Below are 24,359 nucleotides of genomic sequence, written 5' to 3'. Positions count from 1 at the left end.
ATGAGCCTCCAGTGAACACATGGAGCAAGTGGCTGCTGGGAAGATAACACACGCTGCTACATCGCTGCTAACAAGCCATTTTAAAGAGAGGTAAAACTGAAAATGGCCAAAGATTTCTGCAGTCAGACTGACTGGAATTTCATTTCCATTTCATATCATCATGCTGAAATAATATCAGATAAAACAACTCAAGGCCTAACTTGCAATGAATGTTCACTGCAACTATAGGGTATGTTTGGAGGAGACGGGCCCTATAAAAGCTGGTGATTTTACATTTTAAGGCACCATGGACTATTGTTCCACACATGGACTTTACTCTTTTAACAAAAAGAAGGATTGAGACCTTAAAAACAGACTGAATAGCTTGTTTTCTGAGGTTATCTTACCATCAGGCCATGTTTACAAGCTAAAGAGGGGTGTGGTCACATGATTCACTAGGTTCAGGTCAACCTCAGCTTGACCCCGTCATGGCTACACCACCCAGAATAGGCTAGCAAACAAAACCGTCACAAAGTACCGATACACCGAAACAGGCATTTGGATACATAGGAACAGCGACTCCAAACAGCAGAATGCGGGTTGTTACCTTCCTAATAGTGTTTTGATAATTTTTTGATTTTTGTGCTCTCTTCATTCGGTCCGATAAAATTAAAGAGACACTGCGATGGTAGTCACATTCAGCAGTGAATTTGCATTGCATTGAGATGACATCCACCACCCGACCTTAAAAAAGAGCTCTCAGTTATTGAAGAGAAGAATTAATTGCTGTATTAGTGCAATGCAAGGTTAAAGGCCATGAATGGAAATGGACCAGGGACAGTGAAAGTATCATTGGGCCCACATTGAAAAAGTGAGGTGGACAAATTTGTTACGCAACATGCCAAAGTATTGCTCTATAACAGAGGGCTGAAAGCCTTGCATAACTCAACAATTCAACCCACCCATCACATTTACTGTACATTAGTGAGCCTGCAGAGCTGTTCCTCATCACTTAGAAGCTGAAACACCCAGTTCTGACAAGTGGCCCCCATCCTTTTTTTGCTGGCACGTTGCGGAAATCTAGTACCACTCAGGGAGGGCACACCGGGTTATTTTAATCCCTCCTGTGTGCTGTATGTAGGCGACAATATTCAGCAGAGAACCTGGTTGATCCGTAGAGGTGGAGCACTTGCTCAGCTTCCTCCACAGAGCTGTATCTGGATCTGGAGCGACTTGCATCTTTAGGCCTATTTTTAGGAAGGAGTGGACCACTTTCCGAAACCTTTCACTGGTGAATATGATACCTTTCCTGCAACGGTTTGCTGAGATCAGACTGCAATGTTCAGGACTAAATGAACAGAACATGATAAACCTCGTTTTTGAAGACACTACCAGAAACTGTTCCGACCTTCTTTTGATGCTCCTAAGAGTGTGTTTACAACTAATTACAAAGCATTCACGATGATCCGACTGCAAATAAAGTCAGCGCAAATTAAGTGGGCCTTAGTTTAGGTGCCACAAACTGAGACTTAAGACTTGAGTTCAAAATGTTTCAACTAAAGAAAAATGAGGGAGAGTTTCACAGTTGTTTGAGTCAAGTTTAGAAAAATGCTGACTTTCTTTTGTTGGTGCTGTAGCCAATACTTCTCTTCATACTGACCAAAAAGAGACTGTGTTATAAAGCCCTTAAAATTGAAGTAATAAGGACTAAAATCTGTGGTCTATGTTTTGTGCAAAAATGTAAATCTAAAACTATAATGACACTGTGTTTATTGAAAGCTCTTTTGAGTTCATTTTTTCCTTTGGGCTGTAGCGAAAGGAAAATAAGCAAGAGAAGAAATGTTCGACAAAAAATACTTAAACTTTGGAAGATATCCACATATTGGGACTAAATTAAAAGGCTGAAACCAGGTACTGACTTCTGAGTTTAAATATATTTTTTCACAGATGGAGGACTGTGGATTTTGGCCCTATAACTATAGTCCCTATAACTAGAAGCAACATCCTTCAGGAGCAGGAAGTAAGTAAACCGTGCAAGTAAACCTAGATACCTGTGTTATTTATGTAGGTCTACAAATTGTGGACCAGTCCTTTAAAATCACATCAATAATGCAAAGTCTACTTGACACAATGTCAGAAAAAATTTAAAATCAGTGATTATTGGACATTTTTCTTGTGTACTTGGTTGTTCTGGTTTCCTGTAAAAGATTATTACACTGACAATAAGTTTATTTTATCTAACCCTATTAAAATTTTTATTCAAGCTTTTTTTTATTATTTTGAGATAAGTAAACAGAATAAGGCAAAATGCTGCATTAGCACAAAGAAAACCTGTTGTAAAACGGGTTGAATTCCTCAACAGCATTTAACAACATACAGCCCCACCTGATGGTGAAGAAAGCAAGTGAACAGTTTCGTTTGGACAATCATGCTGTTGACTGTTGTTGTAGAGTTTTTAACCAGCAGGACACAGAGAGTAAGCGTAGCTGCTGGGTCTCATTTGGACGCAGCGTTGATGATGTTGTTTTATAGATCTTTCATTGAAAGTGCCTTTACATTTTTGTTTATCTGGTGGTCCAGTGTTAAATAAAAAGGTTATCAACCTGGATTGTTACAGTAAGTAGTAAAATGATTGGTACTCGGTTAAGCGTCCTGTCTGCCTTCCAGATAAAGTACACCTCATCTCGCATGACAGCTCCACTCCTATGTATTCAGAGTTCCACTTTTTTTCATTAGCCAGAACCACAAGACACAAAGACACTAGACACTGCTCTGCTATCACTATGGTAAATTCACATTCAAACTTTTTTATGTAGTTTATTTTGTCTTCTGTCTTTGTGTTACTCTACATATATATTTCATGCTCCACTAACAATTGCCCTTTGGGGAAAGTGAAGTTATTCTTGAGTCTTGGGTCACCAGTCAAGTTTCTGTAATGAATGAATTTGTATCATGATGATGGAAAGAATGGCCAAAGCTGTGGAAACTGGATAGAGTTTGGTCTCTACTGTGTAATTCTCGTGTTTTCTGTGAGAACGCGTCAGCTGATTGCTGTACTGAAATTTAGATTTGCTGTGAGCCAGCACCTGGGAGGCAGTGGATACATGCACGCTACTGTGAGAAATACCAAACACAGAAACTGAGCTTTCTGAACAACACTGCTTGCCAGGATGCTGATCCCCCCACATGTTCCAGAGAGAGAGGGGTCTTTCTGGGGCACTGACACCGGATCCCACCTCCTGGGTGGGGGATCAGGACCGAGGGGCAGAGAAGGGGGGAGAGAATGGATTGTCCATGGGTGCTTGGGAAGCTAAAGAATATGAGCGGGTATTACTGTCTGGCACAGCAGCCAGATGGACAGCAGATGAGTTTAGTTCTTCCAAACATTCTGCAGCCAGAGGAAACAGTCGTAAGTGAAAGTTTCAGTTTTATAGGCAGGGTTTTCTCTTGCTCTGGACCATAACGTCTTCATCAAACCATTTGTGAGTCCAAACAAGTTATGAAAAAAAGTCACTATATCTTTGACACAGTCACTAACTCCATCATTCCTTAAGCTCTGCAGTGTGGCGTAAGTTAAAAAAAGACAAGTAATTCATGGAGAACACTACATGACTTATAATCCACTCATCTCCTAGAAGACGTTAAATGTCAAAATGAAGTCTTAATTCGACTGTGCACACAAATTTTAATTGCATTTATAGTCCAGCTTTAACACAAAAGGCATCGCAGCACAGGTCTGAGAACAGCTGCCAGTCTGCCCTCTGCTGCTTGAAATCATACCTTCATGGTTCTAACATCCGCTCCTCTGCATGTCGGTATTGACCCCTGGTGGTGAGTAAAACCAGTCACATGCCACACATGTGGCATAATGTTTACTGAGTTGAGTAATCAGTTCATACATTAAACTAATTTTAAGTTTTAAAAGGCTTCAAGTTTGAACAACAGTTTGTAAAGTGGTCTGAAAATTAAAACTACACATATTTACATAGAGTTACCAGAAACGCTAAATTGATTTCACTAAGACTCCTGTTTAATCTTCTACAGCCTTTAGGAAAACCTGCTACAATATACACAACAAAAAAGACAAAATGTTGCATATACAGACAGCACTGTGAGAGTTGAAATAATGTGGAACATCTGTGCAACTTCTGAAGATAATGTACCCAGGAACTAAAAAGATTGTGTAAAGATGTCGTGTTGTCTGCAGATTACAGGAGTTTGAGGTACAGCTGTTGCAGGGAGGAGAGTAAGGGGGAAAGAGCACAACCTGGTGGGAGGCTGGTGTTGGTAACATGTTGTTTCAGCTTCACATTGTGCCACCTGTGATCCACCTGCAGATGGAGTCCAGTACATTCAGCTGGAAGAGCTAGTCCTTTAGCAGGGCCTGGATAGCTGCAATAAAGGCAGAAATGGATCCTATTTGTAGATTCCTTGCCAGGTGCTGAGGGGTGAAGTGGAGGGTCATCCTTATGGCATCTTTTACAGGTATGTTGACTCCGTAGGCAAACTGTGGCTCGGGAATAGGTTTTTGAACCTTTTGAGGAGCTTAAAATTACAGTTTGCAACACTTTCCCATCGATCTGTTATCTTCACTCGCTTATCCTGTTCAGGGTCACAGGGGGCTGGAGCCTTTTCCAGTTGTCATTGGGTGAGATGCGTGGTCCATCCTGGAAAGGTCTCAACTCTATCTCAGGGCCAACACAGAGCGACAATTACAGATTTATATTACGTTTATTAGCATTCCTATTATTTTAGTTTGACAACTACAACTAAGTGAAGGGTTGTGCAGAGTGTGATGGAGCATAATGAGTGAAGTAGAGATGTTTCAGAGCAGGGAGAGGAGGACTTGGTCAGAGCAGAAAGAACTGATTCAGGTTTTTGTTAGAATTAGCTTAATTTGCACACTGTAACTTAAAAAGACTAAAGAGATCTGCAGTCAAGAGTATTTCATTTTTTTAAAGACCCAACAAAAACTTGGGTTGTTCTCCTCAGCCCAAGTTTTTGTTCTTAAATATGAAACTTGTGACAAGAGTTTATTTTGAAGGATACATATTGACCACCATCTATGGAGGTCACATATTTTAAACTAGTACAGAATTAGCATTTTTATGTCTGTTTAAAAATGGTAAAATGTGACATTAGCGGGAATTAGATATAGTTTGGCCTATCGGTTTTTACTTATGCCATCTTTTTCCGTGTCAGCCAATAGGATTTAAGAATTGGCGACATCTCTGCGATTCAGGAAACTCTTTCCGCATCTGCTTGTGCATTAAATTAAGCAAAGGACGCAAATGCTATTTCCGGTTGCTACATTCAAAATAAAATCACAACTGCCAAGCAAGCATCCTAACCTTAAATATAAACGGCCTTGTAAAAATTCAACTCAGATACGCCGATATTGCGGCCCAGAAATAGGTTTTCTATGTAATCTGCACTGAAATAAAAGACACATTGTATATACGACTTTAGTAATCAATACAAAGAATCAGTTTAATTGTGATCGAACGTACAGCTTTTTGATTTAAAGCTAGTGTTGTATACTATGAGCAGTGTGTTAACAACATCGAGAAAATGTAAGTTGCAACAGTATTTTTTGTCGCTTGCTAACTTCGATAATGTGTATTTATTACATTACAGACTCTGTAGTTTCAATGTTAGATTTGACGTTTTTATTTTTAAACAACAGTACTTCTTCCGGTACTACCGAGCTTTGCTGTTAGAACTTGACTCCCCTCTGCTCCTGCTGCAATCTGGAGCTCTTGTCACTAATGAGGTTCGTGTGTCGGATTCGGCTCAGTTTGCACCTTAACGTAAATTCACTTTTAGTGTTTCACGGAACCTTTTCTTCAGAGGTGAAGCATTACACGTCTGTCGAAGATGTCTGTGGCCGGGCTGAAGAAACAGTTCCACAAAGCCAGTCAGGTATGGAGGCGGATGTTGCTGCTCGGTTATACCGTTAACAATTGCTAGTTAGCGTTAACGGAACCAGGTTTCAGGGGATTTTTAAACAACGTAGCCAACGTTAAATTCTTACATTCTGCTGTGTTTGATTGTTGTAGCTGTTTAGACGCATTTCCAAGGTGTTTTCTGAGAAAGGTATCAGCGTAGCCTTACTTTTTCAACCAGAATTTCACGCCAAACTCCGTTCAGTAATCTAAAGATTAAATTTAATGCCACATACAGGGATCAGACAATTATTAGTTAATTAAATTCAGAAGCGCAAAGGAAACAAAATCCGACGAAGATTTCGGCTTTTTTATTGACGTTCTTTATCAAGTTCTTTATGTCACGACACTCGACTGTAACGGAACTTCAGTGATGATACCATACTTCAGAATTTCAATGATTATACTAATACTGGGGAAATCAAAACAATTGATAATTATTTTTTTATGGAGTACAAAAATACAATCATTTTGTTCTCAAGCTACGTTATAAACACTTAACCGCTTTCGTTTTCGGTTGGTATTTGAGATTTATTGTAGACAGGCGGTGTTTAAGTAATTATTAGGTAACAAATCATGCTTTGACCGGTTGCAAACGTCTTATTATTATAAGACTCTCTTTTATTGTCAGATACAATCTAGATGAATATATCTATCTCCGGTACTCTGGCAAGTGTTTTTGCACGTGCAATACTGTCCTGTACACCCTGGTGGATGACATTGGACCAGACATCTTCACATATGACCAGTTCACATACAGAGCATATTTTTTAACCAGGGATACAGTACAGTCCATTTTAGTCGCTCATACAACATACATTTTAAAGGGAATTGTTAATTACCTCAGCTTCCTGCCACCAAAACACACCATGGCAGGTTGCTGTGAGTAACTGCATTACATTCACATAACATGTCACCCTAAACAAATGCTGCCTGTTGGATCATCTGTTTGCCTTAATGAGCAGTGGCATATAACATTTATGAAATGCCTTAAGCTTTGGTTAAACCTCTAAGAACCATTGCTGGTAAAGTAAGTAAGCAGACACAAGATTTGTGAATGGCATTGGATTGGATTAGATGGGGTTGAGATTTTAGGATGAGGTTTACTCATAGTCTTGTGTTCCATCTGTTAGGTATTACCTTGTTATACACATAGCCTGTTGGACATAGAGGGGTTCTGTTACAGAAAGTATGGACTTTCAGTTTGCTCTGTTTTGTTGTGTAGCACTTGAAGGAGAATAAACAGTGTTGTGTATCAGATTTTTTTCTATTACATGAATGTGGTGGCGTGATGTGTGAAAGGCCTAACTGTAACAAAGCAACTACTCAAATACAGTTTGTGAAGTTTGATAGTGATCAAAGTGTGTACTCACTCTTACATTTCTATGTTTCGTGCACAGCATTTTAGTTTGGTTAAGGTCTGGACTTCGACTAGGCCATTTCAAAACTGTGATTCTTTAATTTTTCAGCAATTTTGATTTAGATTTATTGTTGAGCTTCGGATCATTGCTATTACATCATCACCCCTCCACCACTGTGCTTGATGGTGGGTATGAGGTGTTAATGCTGAAATGCTGTGTTTGTTTTTTGCTTTCGCGCTGGGCATTAAGGCCAAAAAAGTCCACTTTGGTCTCATCTGTCCATTGGACATTGTCGTAATTGTTGTTGTTCTAACTGTACAACTTTGAGCTTCAGATTTTTTGGAAATGGTTTTAATATCTTTTCTAGATTATGTGCAGCAACAATTGCTTCTCTAAGAACAATGCTTATGTCTTTCCCTCCTGGCATTGTGTTAACACACAGCTGAATAACCAAAAAACTTTTGCTTTTATCGATGTCTGCAGACCTGCTGCTGATCAGCTAATCAAGGGCTTGTGAGGGCTCAACTTCTCCTCTTAAACCTTATGAAAGCAGTTAGGGGGTACATAGTAATGCCCACATGTTTTTTTAGCTTAATTTTTGTTGAATAAATAATGGCAGAATTAAGGAAAGTTATTTGTTGTTGTTTGTCTGAGGTTGTATTAGCCTAATACTAAGACCTGCTACGATCAGATTTTTTAATAATGTTTTTACAAAAAAAAAACATTGAACTAACTTTTGCACGTCTATATCGCTAGAACTGTTGCTTGTGAGAGGCCAAATCATCAATGCAGCAAAGCTCCATCTCATCTTTAAATAAACAATGTGGAGTTGCAATAACCATGGTTTGTATAGCAGCCTGTGCTCTTTTTGCTGAAGAAGTAATTGCATCCCATAAAAGACCTGTCACAAAAACAAATACATTTTTGTATTTAATGAGTCTTTAAGTGTTAGCAAAGCATTTCTCCTTCCACTGAATCTCCATGTCTGTCTTAACAACATCTCCTGTCTGCTTGGCATCCAGTTAGCAAACCTCTGGAGTTCTGTGACATTTTGGCAGAGATGAGAGTGATTTCCTGTATTAGGAATGTTGATGCATTTCTCTTACATTTAGCCCTAAAAGTAGGACCGAAAATGTGTTACACCGGGAAAATTTGGCCAGTTGGAAGTAAAGGAGTAGAAATCGGAAGCACTTGATCAACATTCCTAAGTTAAGAAATCTCTTGGAGACCAAAAAGAACACTTTCCACATGTCACTTCCAGTTATAGAAACCACAGTTATGTCAACATTATGTCATTAATATTGTAAGGATGCATTCAGAATGTATTCATACCCCCTTTTACTTTATTCAATTTTGTTTCAGCCTGATACTACAGTTGTTTAATTTTTTTTCTCATTAATCCACACTCAGTAGCCCGTAATGACAAAGTGAAAACACAATTTTATAAATGGCTGCAAATTTATTAAAAAGAAAAAACTGAAATATCACATGCACTCAAGTATTCATACCCTACTTTGTCGAGTCACCTTCGGAAGCTATAACAGCTTTAAATCATTTTGGGTATGATGTGACAAGCTTTCTGCAACTGTTATTTGCAAATCCTCTCAAGCAGGAGTACGGTTGGATGGGAGCTGTCAGTGGACAGCCATGTTCAAGCCTCTCCAGAGTTAGGGGTAGGTTATCCATTTGGGCTTCTTTGAGCTTCCTGCAACATTCTCACTAGTCTCCTTTTTTCATTGTCCAACTGGTTACAGTAGTGATGATTTAGGTGAGTTATAAAATAGACGGTGAACATTTTTAACATTTTTACATGTATCACAGATTACTTGGTCCGTGATTTACCTTTCCTGCCCTCTGTATCTGTTGCAGGAACATTTATGAAGTTAACCATTTCATAGGACAATTATTTTTGGTTTATTATTTATTGGTTAGCTTGGTGGAAACGTTGGTGCTGTCTCTGTTGTCCTGCTCAGACACAGACACACAGACCCCTGGTCTGAAGAAAGAAATGCAGAATGGAGGTCGGCATGGATTAATTGGAATGTTGCCTCAGTAGTGCTTGTGTGCTGCTCACATAATTTGAATAGGTTGTTTGAGACACATCATTCTACTTAAAAAAAATTGAAGATTTTTGGCATTAGCTAGTGATTAATCCTGACTTGAACGTCTCATCTTTCAATTTGCTCTAATCCTAAACCCATATTAGATGTTTCAGCAGGTTGTAGGAGATAAGGAATTTTCAGTGGACAGCCACTGGTTTTGTCAGACTCAATGACCACTGTTTGATAAATTCACAATTCAGTTGTTAATAACTATAATAATACAACATCTAGTTAATCTGCTCTTATGCCTGTCACATTCATGCTTCGTTAAAGATGATTTTGTTGAAAAAGAATTATTCTGCTGCCCATAAAGACCAATACAGAGCTAAGTCTTTCTCCACATAAATGATCCAGTAGCTTGTCTGTTGGCACATTTCCATTGGTAGATTGGAGTGGAGATTGGAGATTAGAGTGGTGGGAAGTAGCAGACAGAGTTTGTGAAGATCCCAAGTTTAATTTTTAAGCGCATCAAATCATATATCATTTTGTCCCTAAATGTATTTAGACGTGTACAATCAAACATCTGGGGAGGAATGTGTGAGGCATTATGGTGAGGAACAGTGATTGGAAAAAAGGATTAATAAATGAAAAGACTATTATTATGGGGATGAGAAATATGAATAACTGCTGTAGCTTAGAAACAGATGGTGATAAATAAAGATTCCAGAGAATTTATGGATTGCAGTCTAATCTTGGTTAGATACTTTTTAATATTACTCAAAACCTTATCTATAATAAAAACACTTAACTGCCTTGATTGAATACCCCAACAAATACCATCTATTAACAGAGTGCTGAGAGTTATGATGGCCTTCGGGTGAATTACAGAGCAGGCCACACATTAGACCTTTACTGTGTAAATCATGGATTTACCAGGGTTCATGCAGGAAAATATGAATGTCATGATTTATCTCATTACTGGTGGAATTATTCCCATGTGCATGAGTTAAATGCCATCCTGCCACTTCCTGTTTGTGTGCCTTTCTGTTCTGCCCTGTTACTGTTCTGTTCTGTGACACCTACGCTCTCATCGGTGTAGTTGTTCACTGGACTAGACATGCAGTTTTGTTTCACAGCCTGTTTTATGCTGTAGTCTCATCCACTCTCACTTCTTTTTTTGTTCATTACAAAGGGTAAAAATAAGATACAGTCTTTCCTTTTGTGGGCAGAGATTTCATTGCTGTGTACAGTATATACCTGTTTTTCCCTTGTACCCATTTGATCCTACTGTGGTTCTCTGAGTCATGCAGGGATGAGCAGTCAGAGCCAATTCTTTACTATCATTTACGTCACTCACAGTGGTTTCCTGTTAGTGGATACACAGTGAGAAATTATCTGCAAATAACAGCCACATTTTATCAATCATATCTCCCCAGAAACATTGTGGATGTTGTGTAGTGTATGTCAAAAGTATTGTTTTGTATTTTACATACTTCCTGACAGGGAAACCGGACACAGAGTGGGGCTGGGACCAGATATGTACTGGACCAGCAGAAGATAACTGGGAAGGGAAATTACTGTCAATTCCTGTTTATTCCACCCATATCTGTCCTGTCTCTGCGATATGACTTGATAATACCACTGTGGTTGTTTTCATAATCACTGCAGCGTTTAGTGTGCAAAGTCCACAGTCATTTGTACAGGTGGAACTTACTAATAGTCCTGATGCCTTGCACACAAAAATAGGGAGGTCAGAAAAACCTGTAATTACCCAGTTTTATTCCTGCACTGAGATTTTTACCAAATCTAAGTGATATGGAGACAGACCCACTTTGGTGGCAGAAGTGTTCTTCACCATTGATTCATTAACAACAACGGCAGCAGTTACAGTCAATGTCATCATTACTTCACAGTCTTTACTGGAAGCATTTGTTTTGCCATGCTAGACTCTAGAAGAAGTGCGGTCAGATCTGCTGAAAATATATGTTTTCCCCTTTACTCAAGCGAAACCTTACATTCCTGCCCCTGAATCTTAAGATCTAATTCTTACATTGCTTGTCTGCTCTCCTGCTCCTGCCTGATTAGTTGAAGGACCCACACAAACCAAGTCACTAGAACACTATCGGTATATTTAGACACAGCAGCTGTGGATTCAGACGTTATGATGATGGTTTCAGATGCTCCTAACACGGTTTATGTTTAAATGGTCTGCACTTATATAGGGCTTTTCTGCCTATTGGCACTTTGTTGACACTAAGTTGGGGTTTCAGTGTCTTGCTCAAGGACACTTCCACATGTGACCAGACAGCCTGGGATCGAACCAACAACTGTGAGATTGGTGGATGACCGCCCCACCTTTCTGTACCACAGTCGCCCCAGTGTATTTTATTGAGTGAGATAAAATACGCTAGGGCGAAGGAGAAAATGAGTATTTTCTCATTTGACAAAACTTACAATGTGAACGAACCCTGTCTTGCACAACCTTTAAGTTAAAATGGTAACTTATGTATGCTTGTAGGTCGGTTGGTAAGGCAGTCGTCCACTGACCACAGGGTCAGTGCTTAGTAGCGATCTCAGGCCCCAGCTATATGTCGATGTGTCTCTGCGCAAGACACTGAACCCCTAAGAGCCCATTCCCATCCATACCTGTTCAGTGCTGGTCTAAGCCCGGTAGAAATTGAGGAGGGTTGCGTCAGGAAGGGCATCCGGCGTAAAAACTGTGCCAAATCAACATGCGGACAATGATCCCCTGTGGCGACACTGAACTCACGGGATAAACCGAAAGGACAAAAAAGCTAAAAAAAAGTATGCTTGCACCCTGATGTCAAATGTCAATATACAGAGATAAACCTAACACTTTAGTGAATAAAACCATGCATCTTTAATGAGTGATGGAGGGACTGAGCCACAGTCGCTTGGTGGTCTAACAAGCAGCTTGTCAGCACATTAACATTTCAGCAGCTCCACATCATTGTGTGCAGCTTCATGGTGATGTGGCCCAGACAGTTTATGTTGGTGGTACAAAATGAAGGCCAGATACAAGATCTATTCAAACACAGTAAGTTGAAGTATGATACCTGTGCTCACCAAGTCTAGAATTGTTAGAGTTTCATATTTCAGTGTTTTCTAAGTTTGTATAATAAATTTGTCTTTGTGCTACTTAGCATATTTAAAGTTATAGCATGCCAAATTTAAAAATATATATTTTAAACTTTAACATGTCTCGTGAGTATGCTCTTAATCTTTATTCAGTGCAACATCTTAAATCTCACAGGTTGTCGTTTCCTGTTGATTCCTACTTTAATCATGGTTGTGAGGGATCAGGCAGGCAAGTAAGAAGTCCTTTTGTTAAAATTAAGGTGAATTTTGTGTATGTAGTAATAAAAATTTAAACAACTGAAACAACTACATCCAAAGAGTAATATTACCTCTGCAAATTACCTAATTACCAAAGTAAAAAAATCTAAATCCCTATTGTTGAGGCAGTACAGTATGATTGGCCACTTCCTGGATTTATCATCTTTTGTTTTGGCCTGACAAGATATTCCCTCAGCACCATCCACACTGTTATCTAACAAAAAATAATAATTAATACAAATTAGACTAAAGTAGCTCATCAAACTAAAGTTTGGCCATAGAAAAATTTAACTAAATGTACATGCTACAAATAGAATATGTAAATTACTGTCAACAATATCAATTAAACTAAATATTGAATATGAAATATAATATGAAATAAAGACTGTGCCATTTATTCCAATTCAACTAAAACGTGCATACCTAAGGGCAACATAACTCACATAAAGGAAAATAAATATTAAATGTAATCTCAACAAACTAAGGTGGGTTCACCAATATTTACCTCAGCTGTGTGACGGCAGGTGCAGCTATCACAGTGGTGCTGTGATCAAACTCTGCTGGGAAATCTTACATCTCATCGTGTGAATTATTAACCAGAATTTAGTAAAGGTTTAGAATGCTGCCTGTTGATCGATTCCCAATAAGTAGAGGCACAAATGTTTCCTCCTCTCCAACAGTTACATGAAGACCTCAGCCATGGATGCATCAAAATATCTATCACTTCTTAAAACATTGACAGTTCTGAAGCTTCCACTACTTCTGAAATTCAATAAATCAGTGGATATATGCTAAAATAAAACCTTGGAGGAGGACTGGTATAGCAGTTATGAAGATACTAAACATAGGAATACACTAAATTCTCCAGTCTTATAGTGTAATCTCGAGGCTCCATGTGCAGCAAAATGCCTGACTGTCAGTATCAAAACTGACAAGAAAAAGTATGCAACAGACTTGAAATAATATAGTCCTGAAGCAGAGGATAGTGGGTGTAAAAATGATCCAAAAACAGAATTGTTTGTTTCTTGTTCAGAGTCAGAGTCTGAAAAGTTATAGTTAAAGCTCATCAGAAAAGATTTAAATACAGCCCATGTTACTGTAATATGGATTGGTTCCGCTAGGAGATATTGTTGTGCACCCACATGCACACTGGATTGGTTCAGCTCTGATTAAGTAATTTTTTAGTGTTTTGAAGTTCGTTGCTTCACTGTTATTAGCAAACATCAATGTGCAACATATTGAGGTAACAGGCTTCCCATTTTACTCTTCCTATTTTAACTGTCTCTGGTTGACATGACTGACTTTACCTGCTAAGGCAATTAATTGTGACTCCATACGTAACCAACCATTTATGAAGTACTTTAAAAAAAAACATTTTTTGATCAACGATATTTGAAATTTAATTTTGGCTGTTAAACATGATGCAGTCTGTGAAACGATCTGTGTGAGTGCATCACATTTCTTTCAGTTATGTTGAGGCCAAGAATCAATAGGTGCCAAACTATATTAAAAGAATTTTTTGGAATGTGCACATTTATGCGCAAAAGCTGGTTATAGTGGGGGATCTTCCTTTTGAGAATGCATACACAGGGAGGGGAGGACTTGTTTGCATCACCAAATAAAATCATCTAAATTATAACATATAAACATAACATTTATTATAAACTTTATTCTTAAGATTTTCCTTATCTGTTTAATTTTTTTTCTGCCTATCTAGTTGTGCTGCATTTGCCTGTGACATTATGGTAAAGATAAGAAGTGGAGTTAGCTTCTTTATTAACGTTGCATTTGGGAAGCATATCTCGACAAGGTAGCATAATTTGATAAAATACGGTCTTCTGTGTACCGTCATGTTATCAGGTAGTCACTACACCTTTAATAAACTTCAGTTAGGCCTATTTTTATAAACAACATAATAAGCAACACACTATTAATAATACAATTTTAATATTAGTATATATAGAAATGATGATTAATATTTACAGCGTATTCAGAAAGTTTTCAGACCTCCTTAACTTTATTCAATTTTATTATATTGCAGCCTGATACTTCAAACTTAAATTATTTAAATTATTTATACTTAAATTATTATTTTTTTCTCTTTCATGTTCACGCTGACTGAGCTCCAGAGATCCTGTGTGGAGATGGGTTACAGAAAGACAACCAAGTATTTTTTCAAGTATTTTTAGTATTTTTTTTTATTGAATAATTTTTACATGTGTGACACATTACAATAACAGCTGTATTCTTAGTCTGATTCAAATTTAGAATCCTGAATTAATAGCAATATGAATTAAAGAAAAACTAGGAGAATGTGACTTGTTAAATCGATGATGACTTAATTCTCTTATGCAGTGGTTGGTTGCCAGCCCTTCTTTTTTTTACTTGTAGGCCCTTTAATTTTACCAAGGAAATGCTGGTAAATACCAAAATAATAATTATAATAATGAGTTATTATCCGTATGAGCACCTATGCATGCAGTATACCCCACTCATTAGGTCAGCATTGCTATGGAGTGATTTTTTTCCTTTATGATTTCATGCTCCACTCACACTATCTGGTCTAACTAAGGGAATAATAATTACATTAGTTCTGTCCAGGGCTTGTCAGCTGACGACACTACTGATGTAAACGGACAAGTGTCTCTGCTCTGGAAAGGCTTCTAATGAGGCAGTTACCTGGAATGGCAGGAGAAGGTGGATAAACTAATAATGTCAGGCCATCCTGTTTAATGTCTTCTGTTTTCTTTGAATCATTATTTTTTTTATTACTCTGTGATCTGTTCTCAGTAAACAACATTGTTAACTTGCTAAAAATATAAGAGAATATGATTCTTGTGGCCCTGGAACATTTGCTGTGGTGTGTGGTTCAGCAGGTTGGGGATAGATACTAGCTGACTCGCTTAAAGGAAACAGAAACAGTGTCTGCCACACTACCTGCTGCCTCTTCCTTCCTGCGCATACTGAAACTGCAGCCTACAGCTCGCACACAGCTAGTGTTGTTCTAGATAACTGTGTTTACAGTAAAAAGCTGAATGAAAGACTCTTTTCAAATTCTTATCTAGCCATAAACAAGCTTAATGAGAAATCATCTACTAAAGGACTTTCACAGACCTTGAGTGGTCCCTGAACCCTAGAGTGTACTTCACGTATTTGAGCCAGGTTTACACAATTTTATTGTCTCTACCAAATATCAGTTCAACCACTCATCAACCTTTTTCCTTTTCGTGTTTTGTGGTCATTTATTGCTTTAAACCACACGTTTTTATTTTAGATTTCAGTGGGCAGGCTTTTGAGATGAAACGTGCTGTGGAAATGCTGCACAAAGTGTTTTGGTTGTCTTTGTCCTGGTTAATGCACAAAACAGTTGTGACATTTTTGTTGCAGTTTTATAACTGATGCCACTGAATAATTATGTAATAAAATACCCATTTCAATTATGTCAATCATGAAATACTAAAAAAGAAAAAAAAACTTAACTTTTTACTTAATTCTAAGTCATAATTTATGTAACAGCAGAAATTCCTCATCAGGCTGCAGAGATGTTAGATTAGATTACATTTTGTTGTCACATGTACAATTACAGGGCAACGGAATGCAATTTAGTATCTATTCAGATGTGTACAAAATATACAATGTCCACAGTATGTACAAAGCACTATTATGATCACAATGTACATGTGGATGTAGCATGAACATAATGTACAGATGGAAGTACCATGGACATAATGTACAGATAGAGCTACTGTGGACAAAATATACAGATGGACGGAGGGCAGGAGGTTTAACAGTCTATGGGAATGGTGAGAGGGGTCCTTGTGAATGCTGCAAGCTTGACGCAGGCAGCATTTCCTCTGGTTGTCCTCAATGGCTGCGCACCATGCAGCCAGGTGTTGTACCTCCTCCCTGTCTCATTGTTGTCTCTGATGAGGGCGATCATTGACATGCAGAGGTCTGCTGGTCCCAGATGTCCATATCTCCAAGTTGAGTGGTCAGCTTGGAGGGTATGACTGTGTTGAATGCTGAGCTAAAGTCAACATAAAGCATTCTTGCTTAGGTGCTGTGACTATCCAGATGCGTGACCACAGAGTCCAGTGCTATGTAGACTGCATCCCCTATGCTCCTATTGCTACGGTATGCAAATTGGTAGGGGTCCAGTGTGGGTGGCAGGCTGTCCTTCAGTTGTGCGAAGACCAGTTGCTTAAACCATTTCATTACAATGGATGTTAGTGCTACATGGCGGTAGTCGTTTAGACTCTTCGGGGTGGAGTGCAATGGGACAGTAGAGGTGGATTTTAAGCATGTAGGACTAGCAGTCTTCTGCTCAGTGCAGCCCAGAAATCTGCGGAGGTGTGTGTGAGGGGCTGGTGGTCTCCAGAGAGAGTGGTCTTGGTCACGGTCTCCTTGTTGTCCCAGTTGAAGTGAGCATAGAAGTGATTTAGCTTATTGAGGATGGAAACATCTGTAGCTATTGGGGTGGAATTGCTGGGCTTGTAGTTGGTGATGGCCTGGATGCCCTGCCACATATGCCAGGGGTCAAAGTTCATTCATGGCTTCTGATTAGTATACTGTACATGGTTATCTCTTTCTGTGTTTTGACACTGTCGTTAGTTGTGTTGTTATAGTTCAGCACAGAGGAGGTATAGGTGTTAATGTCCGTATGAGAGCCACAGGTAGTCTTCCCTGTTGGCCACACTTCAATGGTCTTCATTAACGGCTTCAACAGTTTGATGAGTGGTGAGCGCTTGGGTATGAGAAACAAGAAGAGGTGGTCTGACTGTCCCAGATGGGGGAGGGGTTTCGCAATGTTCCAGCTCCAGGTGTATTTAGTTAAACGTGTTCCAAGGTTTTGTCTCCCCTTGTGTGGCAGGAAACAAGCAAGTGAAATTTGGGGAGTACTGTCTTTTGATTGATTGAAATGACCCGTAACAATAAATGCAGCCTCTGTGTATCAGTCCGTTGTTTGCCAGTTAGTTTATCATTAGCATCCGGGGGAATATAAGCTGCTGTTATAATGGTGAAACTAAATTCTCTAGGCCGATAAGAAGGCCTACATTTAATCATGAGAAACTCTAGATTAGCTGAGCAGTGTCTCCCAACAATGACAGAGTGCGTACACCAAGCTTTGTTAACGTAAATGCACAGTCCTCCTCTCATCTTACCAGAATCATCTGCCCGGAGTGTCCAGCTAGCTCAATAGCACTGTTGAGTACTCTGCCGTGTAACCACATTTCAGTGAAGATCATGACATTGCAGTCTGTAAGTCTCTTACTACGGGTAATGCGGATGTTAACCTGCACCTGGTCAGTGTTTTTTCCAGTGGCTGAATGATAACTAATTAACTTGAAATTATTACAGTCTCAATCCATAATCAAGCCAGTAAAATCATTGTTCTGACAAACTTTAAAGGTAATGGATCAGACACCAATGAAATAGCAGTATAGTCAAATTCTTAATTTCTAAAACTTGTGCCTACTTACACTTTATGTATAGTGTATGTATGTATGGAGATGGCTATGCACATAGCTATGGAGTTCCACAATGCTCTGTATTAGGACAAATACTTTTTACTTTATATATGTCTCCTTTAAGCAACATTAGAAAACACTCCATAAATTTCCATTGCTATGCTGATGACACCCAGCTATATCTATCTATTGAACCAGATGAAAAAAATCAGTTAATTAAGCTTCATGCCTAGAAGACATAAACGCCTGGATGTCCCACAGTGTTTTACTTCTAAACTCAGACAAAACTGAAGTCAAAGTATTTGGGCCTAAAAACCTCAGAGATATGATGTCCAACCATATTGTTACTCTAGATGGGTTAAGTCTGGCCTCCAGTAGTGCTGCAAGGAACCTTGGAGTTATTTTTGACCAGGATTTGTCCTTTACCTCACATATAAAACAAATCTCTAGAACAGCCTTCTTCCACCTACGGAACATTGCCAAAATTAGGAGCATCCTGTCTCAAAGTGATGCCGAAAAACTGGTCCATGCATTTGTTACCTCTAGGTTGGACTACTGTAATTCCCTACTTTCAGGATGCCCCAGTAACTAGTAAGTAAAGAGCCTGCAATTAATCCAAAATGCTGCAGCAAGAGTGCTGACTGGATCTAGCAAGAGAGATCATATTTCACCTTCACTAGCTTCTCTCCATTGGCTTCCCATAAAATCTCGAATAGAATTTAAAACCCTGCTTCTTACATATAAAGCTCTGAATGGTCAAGCTCCATCATATATAGAAGACCTCATAGCACCATATCATCCCAGTAGACCACTTCCATCTCAGAATGAAGGCCTACTTTTGGTTCCCAGAATTTCCAAAGGTAGAATGGGAGGTAGAGCCTTTAGCTATCAAGCTCCTCTCCTGTGGAACCAGCTCCCAGTTCAGATTCGGGAAGCAGACACCCTCTCTACTTTTAAGTCTAGGCTCAAAACCTTCCTCTTTGATAAAGCTTATACTTATATTTATGCTGTTACAGGCTTAGACTGCTGGGAGATCCCCCTCCTCTTGTTCCTCTCACCCCACTACTGTATGACATTAACTGTGTTTTCTCTCGTAGTTGTTTTTCCCCTTCTCTGTCCCCCTCTCTCTGTCCCTTTCTGCAGGTGTCCCCGGGCTTTGAAGCTGTGTGTCTTCCAGCGTGCAGCTACTGGTCCTACCAACCTGCCAGATGTTTTGTTGTTGCTTTTGTTGCTCTTTTTCTTTTCTCTCTCCACTTTCCACTCACCCCAACCGGTCAAGGCAGATAGCCGCCCACCCTGAGCCTGGTTCTGCTGGAGGTTTCTTCCGTTAAAGGGAGTTTTCCTCTCCACTGTTGCCTAAAGCTTGGTGACAAATAAATGTTGGGGTGAGACAAGAGGGAAGAGAGGAGGAAAGGAGCTCAGTGCATCGGGGGGCGGGTCCCCCAGCAGCCTAAGACTATAGCAGCATGACTACAACTAACTATAAGCTTTATCAAAGAGGAAGGTTTTAAGCCTAGACTTAAAAATAGAGAGGATGTCCTGTTCCTGAAACTAAACTGGGAGCTGGTTTCACAGGAGAGGAGCTTGATAGCTAAAGGCTCTGCATCCCATTCAACTTTTAGAAATTCTGGGAACCACAAGTAGGCCTGCATTCTGAGATCAAAATGGTCTATTGGGATGATTTGGTACCATTCGTAAGAAGCAGGGTTTTAAATTCTACTCTAGATTTTATCGGAAGCCAATGGAGAGAAGCTAGTGAAGGCGAAATGTAATAATTTCAGTGAGCACTCTTGCTGCAACATTTTGGATTAATTGTACGCTTTCTAGGAAGTTACTGGGGCATCCTGAAAGTAGGGAATTCTAGTAATCCAATTTAGATGTAACAAATGCATAGACTAAGTTTTCTGCATCACTGTGAGCCTGGATGCTCCTAATTTTGGCATGGTTCTGTCAGTGAAAGGTGTCTCATATTTGACTGTACTGGGCATGCTCCTGACTAATGACTTTCATACCTGATCAGTTGGCTACTGTTGTTTGAAGAAGGAGAGGAGGAAGGTGTGTTCGTAGGCAGAGAGAGAAGAGAAAAGCTAAGAATGTAGGACTGACAGTAGGGACTTTGAATGTTGGGACTATGACATGGAAGGCTAGAGAGTTGGTTGACATGATACTGAGAAGGAATGTGGACATACTGTGTGTCCAGGAGACCAGGTGGATAGGTAACAAGGCTAGAAGCTTAGGAGCAGGGTTCAAGTTGTTTTTATGGGTCAGATAGGAGGAGAAATGCAGCAGGAGTTATCCTGAAAGAGGAGTTTGTGAGGAATGTGTTAGAGGTGAAAAGAGTATCAGACAGGTTGATGAGTCTGAAGCCGGAAGCATGATGTTCAATGTTGTGAGTGGTTATGCCCCACAGGTAGAACGTGAGTTAGAAGAGAAGGAGAAATTCTGGAGTGAGTTAGATAAATTGATTCAGATCATCTCCAGAGGTGAGAGAGTGGTGATTGGTGCAGATTTCAATGAGCATGTAGGTGAAGGAAACAGAGGTGATGAGAATTTGATGGGCAGGTTTGGTCTTCAGGACAGGAACACAGGAGGACAGATGGTGGTAGACTTTGCAAAGAGGATGGAAATGGCTGTAGTGAACACTTTCTTTCAGAAGAGGCAAGAACATAGGGTGACATACACGAGCGGAGGTAGAAGCACTCAGGTGGACGACATCTTATGCCGATGTTGTAATGTGAAAGAGATAAGTGACTGCAAAGTATTGGTAGGGGAGAGTGTAGCCAGACAACACGGGATGGTTGTGTGTAAAATGAATGAGGAAGATGAAGAGGACAAAGGCAGAGCAGAGGACGAAGTGGTGGAAGTTGAAAAAGGAAGATGTTGTTAGTTTTCAGAGGGAACTGAGACAGACTCTGGCTGGTTTGGAGGTGCTTCCAGATAAATAGTTTTGTTTTTTAAAGTATGTGCTCATTAGGGCTGCACAATATATCATTTTAGCATTTTTATTTTTTATTTATAATTTTTCTTTATAGTCATAGATGTGCCATGTCAACTAATAATCTACACACAATGTTGCAACTTTTTTTGCAACAACCTAGACGAACAAAAAGACATACTTCATTTTCCATGAGTAATATACAAAACAGGGCTGCCTGTTCTTATCCGTAAGTGTTTCCGGCACCTTACATTCCCACTTCATGAAGCTAACGCTGAATAGTATTAGCTTACTCTTTTTGGAGGAAACAAAGCTGAGGCCACTGTCATGGAGTGTTCAGAAGTCAGATGTGTGTAAAGTATGGCCCTAATAGCAATGTTGTAACTGTTGCTTTACAGCTTTATTACCTGTAACTGTACACTAACTCTGTCTGCACTGCATCCATGTTTCACGTTTTAAGATGATTTAGGAGTATTTCAACTTTCAGTTGACAAAATATACAGTCCTCAAAGTAGTCCAACATACTCAGAGACAGTTCAGAGCACAGCAGTAAATAGTTTTGGCTCAGCTCAGCAGCTGACATTAGTGAACCTGCCTTTGCTCATCACTGTCCTCAGCTCTGGATTTCTTAACTCAACCTGGTCATTTATCACAAGAGTACCTGTAAAAATGCATACCAGGCTTTGATTTTTGTTGTGTGGCAGAAATACAGTGACTCAGCAGGTGTTGTTGCTATACAAGAACAAACTACAAACATATGTGGGAATAGATTTGAAAATGGGAAAGAGTTATTTTGGGCACTGCTAATTTCAGAAGTTCAAGTCCCATTCATTTTTGTAGAGACAATGTGAGGAAACTCTCAGTAAAACCCATTCTAGGACTTGGATCAACACAACTCTTCCAGTTATGTAAATCATCCGAACAGAAGTTTGAAAGCTGAGTTTATAACAAAAAAACAGTTATTTACTTTTTTATTTTTTCACTCCTGTCTCATCTAGTTTAACCCAATACAACAATGCAGCACTTGTACTTGGTGCTTTCTGTTGGTTACTGTGTAGAGTTGTCATTGTGTTTTGTAGTGTGCATGTTTGGAAAGCATTATACAATCCCCAATTGTATAATGAATAGAGAAAAAAATGAATTGGCCTTCATGGGTGCTAATATTAGCATGCTGAGCTAACTATCTCCTTTGCAAACAGGTCCTGCTTTATGTTAAATGTTGCAAAGAAACTGAGTTTTCTTGCTAGGGCTTGCTCAATGGAGCTTTGTTGGGTTTTTTCTATATATCTTTATAATCTTGACTTTATTATGTAAAGTGCATTGAGATTACTTTGTTGTGAATAAAGTTTTTGATTTGAACTGAAAAAATTCTTCCTTTAAAAATGTGAAAAAACTGCAATAGTGTTAACAATAATATTTCTGTGTACAAAAAAATTAGCAGAAACATGGGCCTGGGGTATCACTGTGCATCTGCAGTTTCAATTTAATCTGACCCACCACTGAAATAACAGACTTTTCAAAACATCAGGAAGTTCATTGCTTATTCCAATAACAACCACTTGTGGTTAAACATTTCTCTCCGTATTGTTTTGCTTTGGATAACTCAGTTCTATAAATGTCAGATTGTTGTATTAAGTCTTAATTGCAGGATTTCTAAAGGTCATTAAAGCCGTTATATCCACTTCATACTGCATAAGTAGAGTTTGTGCTGTCGTGTCCCCTTCTCTTTGTTTCTGCAGTTCAAATCCATTGGGACACACTGTGAAGCAATATTTTTCTGCTAACACACAACATTCAAAAACAGAATTCCTGTGTATTTGGATGTAGGCCGGTGATTCAACTCCCACAGAGATTCCACATAGTTTAGTTTAGGGAAACTGCTGTTTACTCTAGTTGACCCTGTGGATTTAATAGGTGTCACTTCCCTTCTATCAGTAGAATATTTTAGTTGAGGGAAAGTTTTATGTGTGACACAATGACAATGTGAAACTGTTGTTTTTCATGTTCGTATGACCTTGTGGAGTATTTTCCTTTGTCTGTAGCCTTCAGGCAAACAGTCCAGCCAACCTCACATTACACCTCATAACTTGTCCAGACTTACTTATTTCCCACATGTGTGGGACTGAGGTCTGAGAAGTACTCTGCTAAATGTTATCTCTGCTTTGCATTAATTAATGTAACATTACACTGCAAAATCTTAATGATTTCATTAACCTCGATGTGTTAAAAACCCACTTTTCTTATTAACTTTAAAATTTGAGGTTATATCCATTAAGGTAAGATAGTTTCAGCTTAATAAGTCTTTCAGAATAGAATGACTTTATCTTTATAATATTTGAGTAATAAATTAAGACATAATAGTTAAACATTTTTAATAAGAGCAGTGTTAAAGTTTAATTATTAGTCACGCTCCAGCCAGCTCAGGAATGAAAACATTCATAGTCATTGTATATCTTTAGATAAATGCTCTGCACTTATATAGTGCTTTTCTACGTATTGGCACTCAAAGCACTTTACACTGCTTCTTATTCACCCATTCACACACACTCATACACCGATGGGGGAGCTGCTATGCAGATGGCCAACACTCACCGGGCCACAGTCGCCCTCTGATAAGCCAGATAAGCCTCTGATTTGCTGTGTCTTCTTTTACCACAATATTCTCTATAGGGTGACATTTAATGTATGTATCTAAATACTGAAGTAACACTTTCTCACAAGCAGATCTAATCTGCTGTCACATTAGTTTTCACTTCTGCTGCAAAAAATACCAGTGAGCAATTATCTATGTGCTGCTATGAACTCGTCACATTACGATACTTCTTTCCACAAATGTCACAGCAAACAGTCTCATAAATCTAATTCAAAATCTTTATAATAATGAAACAATACTACAGTGACTCTACAGTCATAGTGTTGCATTGAGAAGTGAAGGAGAAAAAAATCAGAAATGAATGAATAAATGCACAGTGTAAAGCTCGGTGAGAAACAGCAGCAGTCAAATGGTTAGAGATGTCAAAAACAAGTCATTGGTTTGATTTGTCACTGGTCTTTAATGTCTTGTCAAATAAAAAATAGGTGCTCACAAGTGGAACTTCTGTGCATTTGAGTCCAGTGAGGACAAAAGTGATATTGCCTTTTAAAATAAGACCTGACTTGTAATAAATGGTAATTATCTTTTAGCCTAGCTGGTGAAGAGTGAAAGCTAATTTCCTTTACTCCTACACATTTGTTCTGCTGTTACTGTTTGGCTGAAGGGTCATTATTGTACT

General features: G+C 39.0%; 1 protein-coding gene across 3 annotated transcripts in view; it reads left to right on the top strand.

The window, feature by feature from the left end:
* Positions 1-5,688: 5,688 nt before the first annotated feature.
* sh3gl3a (SH3-domain GRB2-like 3a) overlaps positions 5,689-24,359 on the top strand; it is a 38,840-nt gene continuing 20,169 nt past the window's right edge. For all 3 annotated transcript variants that reach the window (XM_067494280.1, XM_067494271.1, XM_067494262.1), the window contains exon 1: positions 5,689-5,901. In XM_067494280.1, coding sequence (XP_067350381.1) covers positions 5,857-5,901 — 45 coding nt within the window. In that variant the 5' untranslated portion in view covers positions 5,689-5,856. The remainder of the gene's footprint in view (positions 5,902-24,359) is intronic.

Source organism: Channa argus, chromosome 2, assembly GCF_033026475.1.
Source record: "Channa argus isolate prfri chromosome 2, Channa argus male v1.0, whole genome shotgun sequence".
NCBI classification, from domain to species: Eukaryota; Metazoa; Chordata; class Actinopteri; order Anabantiformes; family Channidae; genus Channa; species Channa argus.
Note: the sequence above shows the minus strand (reverse complement) of the source record. Positions and strands in the feature narration are given on the sequence as shown.